Consider the following 9459-nt stretch of genomic DNA (forward strand, 5'->3'; position numbering starts at 1 on the left):
TGCTGTGTTAATCTTTTTCTTACTCGTAGATCTGGGCGTCTTCCACAAATCAGGACGTCAAGTATAATGGTGCAATAAAGAATTTAAGACGCGGAATATACTTCAAGGGAATGGTCAACATCTTGGGGTTTACCCCAAAACTGGAAATCGGGATAACTGAAGAGGTACAAAATGCTCACCGATACTAAAGGATGCTTACATCACGGAAAAACTATTGTCATGTGTCCAACCATTATCATTAAATGACGCTCATACTCTAGTTTGTATTATTTATCTACCATCATTTAAAGAGAAACTGGCCGAAACGAGCAAACCTACCACTCCTATTTCATTTTGTTTTGAGTCTTGAAAAAACACCCTAAACCGTTAAGGTTATGTTTTCACCCTTAATTAAAGCCTGTTTGTCTCTATTTAGATTATATTTTTGAGAAATAAATCCTGTTTGAAAATTCCTCGATTTGAACGATTTTTTCATGAAAGCCAAGTTGGATGATGTCTTAAAAAGAAAGCCCGATTGAGCACTGTGCCGTGTTTGATGATTCTAAAATTGGTCTTGACAGGCAATCTTCTTTGATGCTGAACTAGATCCAGTCAGGTTTGCCGGAGGAATCCACATCTTACGGTCACTAAAGGACATGAAGCAGGGACCAAAGATCGTAGTCAACGCAACTCGTAAACCGCTGCAAGCGCAGGTGATACAACGCATCTTTTATAAGCGGTCACCTTCGTAGTTTTGTTAAAGGTTTTGATTTAGGTTTTTTCTATAAAAGAATACATCTCGTTGCTATAGGGTCGTCCCCTTATCCATATTTCAATCATTACTTGGAAAAACAACGAAAATTTGTCTTTAAACGTCATATGATAGAAATCGTAATAAAGGCCGCATTATCTGCGAAAAATAAAATAAAATAAAAGTGTTGTGAACCAGCACGTTAGCAAAAACAAGTTGATTTCACGCATTGAACATTGTGTCACTCTTACATTAACCGTCCGCGGCCACCATTTTTCAGGTATAATGCAAATACATATTTTTTGTCCGGTACCCACCCTTTGGGTGTCTGCCTGTCTGACACGTCCCACTGACGCCTTTTATGTCGTATAAAAATTTGATGCCTAAATGAGACATTTTTCTTCTTGATAATTTATCCGGGGAACCCCTTTCTGCTATAGACAAGTACCACAAAGCGCGAGCAATTGCATCCACAAAATTTGTGGGTTTTTTTTCACAAAATAAGCTACGGGACACTACGCTAGCACATAAAGGCTGAGTTCAGCCGTTCACCAGCTGTTCACAATTTCCCAAGGATTGTAGATTATGTTTTCCCAGTGGCTCATGGTTGCAAAATGACACGAGCTGACAGAATCTCTATAATGTTGCTGTTACCAGGTATACATTCATGGGGCTCTCAAGATCTTTGGCGCTGAGACGGAAACCAAGTTCAACCTGACGATGGAGCAGATCGAAGCGGATTTCTACTTGAACCTGTTCTCATACCTTAAGACCCGTGTGCGCCTATCGGCCGGGTACGGGCGAAGTCTTTCGAGTACGGGCGTGGAGGCAAGTGTTGATATCAAATCTGATATCCAGGAACTAATGAAGAATGCCACGGAATACCTGACAGGGAAACTGGAGTTTGCCCGTAAGAGAATAGAGGATGCTAAAGGCAGGATTAAAGACGCGAAGCAGACTTGTATGAAGAAAGCCGCGGGTGCTTGTGATGTGTGCGAGCAAATAACAAAGAGTCAAATACAAGAGGAGTGTAGGGTAGCTATGGATCAGTTCAAGCATTTCCTTGGGGCTTCTGTCGACAAGTTTGGTGAGTTCCGACATGCGACATGCATAGACAGCTACCATCGATATGCGATATCTATATACAGTACTTTTGACAATTTTGGCGAGTCCCGACAACATGCATAGAAACTACTATCGATATGCGATATGTATAGACAAGCACAGTTGACAAGTTCGGCGAGTTCCGACATACATGTAAGAAACTACTTTTGACTGGTCTACATACAACATGTACAAGACAAGTACCCTCACGGTTCGGTTATATTCGACATACATAGAAAACTGCATAGAGTATATAAAGACAGGTACAGTGGGTTTGATGTTCTCTGTAGGAGGATGTAACAGCTTTCGACATATGCAAGGCAACGGCTGGCGGCCCGATCAGTGATTTCCGGCATTTCATCAGACATCTACACAACCCTCAACCGACAACTCTATTAATGATGCACCCCCTCATCACCACTATCTATCCCGTCCCCTACTACGTATCCCAACCATCAACCTCATCAAACTGACACTGCTCAATACTCACATTTTTGCCCTTACCTGCCAGGCGCTAAGGTGAGAGCAATAGGCAGGCAAGTTAAAGCCGCGTTCTTACGCTCAAGAGCAAAGAGGTACATTGACTTACTGCGAAGGAAAGGAGGTGGTGCGACACTCGTCAGAAGGAGACGCTTCATCAGTAAACTCATCTGTGATAAGTTCCTTGGGAAAGTCCTCAGCATATCCCAAGATCTTTGCGAAGGTAAAGCTGCTTGGTTGAGCTTTATGTGTATTATATGTTATTTTTTTAAATATGAATACAATATGTAACCTTCACATAACGGACGTTCATTCAGCGGAATCTTAATATTCCAGGCACTTTCCAAATTTCATTCTAATGTAATAAAGGTACCATTATCGCCCACGATCTTTCAATGTTTATGGACTTGTAGCATGTACCACGAAGGGTATGCTCCATTCTTGGATCTTATGTCTACTATACTATACTAATGTAATCTTATACCATCTCTTTAAATATGAATAGCTTTTGCATTCATTTGATCACGTAAATCTTTGGAGCATAGCGAGCAACATCACAATGGGTGTATGCTATAGCTTGGATCTAATGCTTTGCTGATATGAATAGGATTCACCAAAAACTGTTACTCAACTCTGCCAAATTGTCGTCTTTCAGGGCCGTAGCAAGTGGTGGGGCACTGGGGGCACGTGCCCCTCCAATAATTTTAAAAAATGTAAGGAAATGACCAGTAGGGGCGTGGCCGTGCCCTCTCAAATGTTTTCAATATTTCTGTATTGTGCCCCCCCCTCCCAAATATTTCGAGGCCTGCTACGGCTCTTGATAAGCCTATGATAATACTTCTTCAGGGAGACTTAAATATGAATTGCTTATGCGTCCATTTGATCATGACTTTAGGGACCTGTAGCATAGCGGGCCACATCACGAAGGGCGTGTGCCATAGCTTGGACTTGGCGCACGGTGCTCTGTACGCGATCGAGCGTTCGGCTTACTGGGTGCAGCAAGCGCTTCCACACATCACAAAGAACCTCCTATACATTCATCGCCTGTCATTTTACATCAAAGCTTCGCCCAGTATCGACTCCAGGGTCAACGGGTCTGCTGATGTTACGATATTCCAGGCGCGACGTGAATTCGACTTTGAGATCAATTTGGAGGACATCCTCGAGAACGCCATGAGGCTCGGTAAAAGGGCACTGGAATACTTTATGGAATTGTTCAGTAAGAGGTTTTCCAAGCCCAGCTATGACCTACCAAGTGGAAAATCAGACTTTTTATTATCGGGTAAGCTGCCAGAATTACTGCCATGGATATTTTCGCGCATTTTCGAGCGATAATGCAAATTGACTAGTACAAAATCAAACAGGTACGCATCACACACAAAGAAAAAGCAAGACATATGCAAGAAATATGATTTTGAATGTTGTTTTGTTTGTATTCTTACCATATGGTATTGGTGAGCACGGTATCCACACCATATATGGAATTGAGAGCACGGTACTACACCATATATGGTATTAGTGAACACAATATTCAGACCATATGACATTGAACAACTGCACTCTCTGGCAAGGTTTGATTAATAAAGCATTTTGTTTCAGGGGAGATAAAGCTGATGAGTATTGAGAGCCGCAAATGTGTCGGAATCAAGGAGGCGACCAGTGCTTACGCGGCAAGGAGCAAGACGCCCATACTTCAACCCTGCGAGCAATCATCCACGGGATGGGCGTTCACCCTTACCGGGGCACTTATGGTGAGGGGTCAGCCATTTCTACCGGGAACACTGGGATTCATTGTATCTGTCGTTTAAAAAATATGCGACATAAAAAACAGACCATACGACATAAAACTTTGCGTGCATCTGCCTAATACGACAATGTGTTTAGTGTTTAGGGTGCACGTTCCCCCCCCCTCCCCCCAATATGTTAAAATATTATAAGGAAATGACCAGTAGGGGCGTCGCTGTGCCCCCAAATATTTATTTAGTACTAATATTTATTTAGTATTAATATTTATTTAATGTTTCTGTATTGTGCCCCCCCCCCCAAGGTTTCGTACGATTAAACCTGGATTATGAGATTATATATATATATCATTCTATTGCTTTATTCTTCGCTCAGCATCTGAATACTGGCGAGTGCCTCACATTCGACGAGTCCATCGAGAGTATAGAGCTCGCCAAATGCAAGGTGAACGCCAAAAGTCAGAAGTTCATATGCAATGGGAAACGCGTCATGCCTAGAAAAGACAAGACCTTATGCCTTACAGAAACAGGTACCTCTCCTTGTATATTTCTATGCTGTTTAAAAACTGCAAGTTTTAGACGTAATAAAGCGGCCACATTTGTAGACTGTTTTAGCAGAAGACGTAATGAATATAAATTATGCAGATTGTATAAATATGATACACAAGATAATTTTTCCCGCAATGTTGCGAAAAAGTAGAAACGAATTCTACTTTTCTTGCAACTCGTAACACAACAAAAAAAATGTATTGCAAGTTGAAAAAAGATGTTACACGGAAATTTTCATGACACTCGTAACGCAACAAAAATTGCAGGAGTAATTGCCTCGTGTTACATGGCCTTCTGAAGGCAACGCCACCGAAATAGCGCACAAGGGGGTGGAGGGGGAGGGGGGGGGGGGTGCACGTCTTCTTTATTTTTCCTATTGCAACTTTGCCCCCTTTTTTGTGTGTTTAGGCGCTGGAAACCATGGAGGGATTGAATGTCGTTTTTTAACCCAATTGTTTATATCTAAGTTTCATATTATACATTTCCAATCTCTCAGTAAAAGAAGATATCGATGACGTCTCGAGTATTCATCTTGATGCATGCGATGATGAGGATGAGGAGATCTCTGATCGCCAAAGCTGGAGCATCGAAGGAGACCCCGCTCAAAGAAGCCTTTGCGACAGATTTGTTCCAGGTGTGTTGCGTTAGGCCATCAAACGGTCGAGTGTCGTACGAAAGAAAAATGAACGAACGCTATCCGTGGGTCTAATATATAGGGCTAACGCTGCGCTCGAATGAGACGTACAAATGTTGATACAATAAAAAGTGCAAGCAAGAATTATGACATGCTTATAGACCACTGATAAAGTCGTGCTTAGAATTATATTAAATCGCTAGAAAAACGCTCACTACAATGGCGTCGACCACGACAAGACACAGCAGCATCTGCTCTCCCTGTGACGAGGAGGGGATGGGATACTCCCTAATTTTTTGTACAGGGATGGTCGCTGTATTTTTAGGGTCTAAAATGAGGGGATGGGTCGTATCAATACAAAATCAGTATAATTAGAAAAGCATTGTTATCTTGTGGTTTTCGTTTTAGGTCACAAAAAAGGAAGGGTTTAGCTCAAGGATTTAAGAAATCGGTAGCCACATTATCCTTTTCTGTAAAATTCCGTAATTTTTTCTCTATCGTTAGACGGAACGAAGACGTGCTTTACGTGAGAGAGACAAGCCACCAAACAAAACTTTCCATATAATTTCTATTTACGTGAACGTCACTTCAAAATGCAAAATGCATTCAGGCGTTTTCACTATAAAGCTTGTGAATAGCCTAACGATACTCTTAAATTTCTTTGAGCCTAAAGAGTTTGAAATAATATCATTTACATCATTTTTCGTGCGTTTCTATAGATATTGCGTTCAACAAGCCATCAGAACAATCGAGCATAGCAAGCATAGCGTTAAAGGAAGGCGCTACCCCGACCGCCATGACCGCTGACCGGGCTGTGGATGGTGACATGTCCTCGTCGTTGAGTGAGGGCTCGTGTATAGCCACCCAGTCAGAGACGGATCCCTGGTGGCGAGTGGACTTACAGCGCGAGTACATCGTTACAGATGTCAGTATTGCAGGTACGTGATGTAGTGGAAGGCCCATCGGCCCTAGTCAGGGCCCGACCATTTAAAGAACTATCCCGTTTGCCAGGTTGTTGATATTTCTCCTGCTCGATGTATTTTTTTTGGCGGCAAGTTTGGGGCTGCAGCCAAAGAGCAACAATGCGACAGAGCTACCAACTAGATTGACCATGTTTTTTTAACGGTATTCGGTTGTGCTTTTAATTCGGCTAATTTTCTTCAGAGGAAGAGAGGTCGATGCTGACGCTCGTCGAGACCCGGGTAGGGATGGAGCGGGCCAAGTTCAACACCAACCCGATGTGCGGTGACCGGCTCAGACAGGTCAAGAGAGGCGAGACGTGGACATCGCAATGCTCGCCTCCTCTCGCGGGAAGATATGTGTCGATACAGAAAATCGGCGACGGTGTCCTCAGTATCTGTGAAGTCGCAGTGTTCGCCAGACAAGGTTAGGGTGTTCTCAGTATCTGTGAAGTCGCAGTGTTTGCCAGGTAAGGCGAGGGTGTTTTTCGGTGAAGTCACAGTGTTTGCCATGCAAAGTAAGGCTGTTCTCAGTATCTGTGAAGTCGCAGTGTTCGCCAGACAAGTTAAGGGTGTTCTCAGTATCTGTGAAGTCGCAGTGTTTGCCATGCAAAGTAAGGGTGTTCTCAGTATCTGTGAAGTCGCAGTGTTTGCCAGACAAGTTAAGGGTGTTCTCAGTATCTGTGAAGTCGCAGTGTTCGCCAGACAAGGTAAGGCTGTTCTCAGTATCTGTGAGGGTCGCCGTGTTTGCCAGGTAAGGCGAGGGTGTTTTTCGGTGAAGTCGCAGTGTTTGCCATGCAAAGTAAGGCTGTTCTCAGTATCTGCGAAGTCGCAGTGTTTGCCATGCAAAGTAAGGGTGTTCTCAGTATCTGTGAAGTCGCAGTGTTTGCCAGGTAAGGCGAGGGTGTTTTTCGGTGAAGTCACAGTGTTTGCCATGCAAAATAAGGCTGTTCTCAGTATCTGTGAAGTCGCAGTGTTTGCCAAAGTAAGGCTGTTCTCAGTATCTGCGAAGTCGCAGTGTTTGCCATGCAAAGTAAGGCTGTTCTCAGTATCTGCTAAGTCGAAGTGTTTGCCATGCAAAGTAAGGGTGTTCTCAGTATCTGTGAAGTCACAGTGTTTGCCATGCAAAGTAAGGGTGTTCTCAGTATCTGTGAAGTCGCAGTGTTTGCCAGGTAAGGCGAGGGTGTTTTTCGGTGAAGTCGCAGTGTTTGCCATGCAAAGTAAGGCTGTTCTCAGTATCTGTGAGGGTCGCCGTGTTTGCCAGGTAGGGCGAGGGTGTTTTTCTGTGAAGTCACAGTGTTTGCCATGCAAAGTAAGGCTGTTCTCAGTATCTGTGAAGTCACAGTGTTTGCCATGCAAAGTAAGGCTGTTCTCAGTATCTGTGAGGGTCGCCGTGTTTGCCAGGTAAGGCGAGGGTGTTTTTCTGTGAAGTCGCAGTGTTTGCCATGCAAAGTAAGGGTGTTCTCAGTATCTGTGAAGTCACAGTGTTTGCCATGCAAAGTAAGGGTGTTCTCAGTATCTGTGAGGTCGCAGTGTTTGCCATGTAAAGTAAGGGTGTTCTCAGTATCTGTAAAGTCGCAGTGTTTGCCATGCAAAGTAAGGGTGTTCTCAGTATCTGTGAAGTCGCAGTGTTTGCCATGCAAAGTAAGGGTGTTCTCAGTATCTGCGAGGTAGCAGTGTAGGTAGGGTTTACTTATCCGTGTGTTTCTTAACTTAAATTTGTTTATTGATGTTTTATAGCTTGTTTGTTTTTCTTTGGTTCAGCGTGTTTTTCGGAAGATGACGGGCGCTGCTCGGCGAACACGGAGGACGATGTGATCGCAAGTACGGCATCCAAGTGATCCTCAATGCTCCAGATGCTCCAAGCCTTGCCTATCCCATTGTAGATGGGCATCTGTGAACGAGCCAACCACAAGGGGTTTACCCCTGATAATTTCTGTCGAGTCTTATACCATGTCAGGGCGGATCCAAGATTTTTCGAATGGGTGGGGGTCACTATTCCGAAGGGGGAGGCCCCAATATATAAATTGGAAAAAGATGAATATGTGGATCTCTTCCCCTACATTTTCTGTCAGAAGGAGGATTTTATTGGTAAACGGTCATTTATTACACACCTAACAGGCCTGTCGAGGGGTAACCTGAGTATCAGGCCCTCCTATGTTTCTATCGCACCGGCTAGAAACAAGACAAGGGCCTGATACAAGTACTGTTCAAATCGCATGTTCTCATGCCGGATTCCGGCATGGCTCCAGATTGGTCGAAAAAACTAAGGATACTCGAATGGGACGCGCTGATTGGTTCAGCTATATATAGTGCCCTAACCCGTCGACTGCTCGTTCTCAGAGTAATGGCGGACATCAAAAGTGCTTTTGACCTTGCGTTAGCAGAATCAGAGAAATCGTTTTCTATAACATTAATTAACATTTTCTTCGGAAAAATCCCGCCTGATACTCAGGTTACATGTTCAAATGTTTTGCCCAGGCCGTTCATTGCGTATGTTTATTTCTCATTGGTATCCGTTTTCGAAGCGAAGATCTACTAGTTATATCAAAGGCACTGGATGTCATAGAAGTTGCTTAATTCTACGGTCATTATTAGTAGTAGCTATCAAATTTTTAGACATGACCAGGCGCCGAATATTCGAGAAATTTGTCTGTGAGAGCACGAAGATTGTTTGCGGCACTTCCCGCGACTTGTGAGCTTATCAAATAATGGCATTTGTGTTCAAGCAGCGGTTTGTCTATTTAGACGAAAACGCCTGTAGTAAATTGGTGATGTGAATATCCGGTAGTAATTTAGTGGTGTGGATCTGCAGTCATATACTTAAATCGTAAATCTCCTGAGCCGTGAACTATCTTTGCGTTTCAAATCATTAAGCGAACCGGAGTTCGTCGTTACTTAAATTATTACCCTTGCATATAACACCAATGTAGTTTTGTTTTACATAAATGCTGTTTATAATTTGATTTGGGCATTTGATTGTGCCACGACGCGAGTCGTTGGAAAATTGACAGCCGACGTATTTTGACAGTGGCCTGAAAAGGGGCGGCAGGCTTTGAGTCTAGTATTTGTGTCAGGCGTACTTTTATTTTTCCTCTCCGAATTTTGAAAAATAAAATCGCCTGATACTCAGGCTAGTCGAGGGGTTAAATAAACATAGATTAAAGAGAATGAAATTAATGTAATAAAAATTTATCAGTAAAAACAAGACTGCATAACAGTGGTTTGTTTTATCCATGTTGTTTAATGTGCACACTTGGA

General features: G+C 43.2%; 1 protein-coding gene across 2 annotated transcripts in view; it reads left to right on the plus strand.

The window, feature by feature from the left end:
- The window catches only part of LOC5519016, a 31325-nt gene extending 21912 nt beyond the window's left edge, over positions 1-9413 (plus strand). For both annotated transcript variants that reach the window (XM_048731002.1, XM_048730998.1), the window contains 11 exons: positions 30-164; positions 561-692; positions 1388-1817; positions 2346-2537; positions 3210-3596; positions 3914-4065; positions 4433-4586; positions 5102-5239; positions 5959-6177; positions 6404-6625; positions 7963-9413. In XM_048731002.1, coding sequence (XP_048586959.1) covers positions 30-164; positions 561-692; positions 1388-1817; positions 2346-2537; positions 3210-3596; positions 3914-4065; positions 4433-4586; positions 5102-5239; positions 5959-6177; positions 6404-6625; positions 7963-8039 — 2238 coding nt within the window. In that variant the 3' untranslated portion in view covers positions 8040-9413. The remainder of the gene's footprint in view (positions 1-29; positions 165-560; positions 693-1387; positions 1818-2345; positions 2538-3209; positions 3597-3913; positions 4066-4432; positions 4587-5101; positions 5240-5958; positions 6178-6403; positions 6626-7962) is intronic.
- Positions 9414-9459: the final 46 nt, after the last annotated feature.

This window comes from Nematostella vectensis, chromosome 1 (genome assembly GCF_932526225.1).
Source record: "Nematostella vectensis chromosome 1, jaNemVect1.1, whole genome shotgun sequence".
Classification (NCBI taxonomy): Eukaryota; Metazoa; Cnidaria; class Anthozoa; order Actiniaria; family Edwardsiidae; genus Nematostella; species Nematostella vectensis.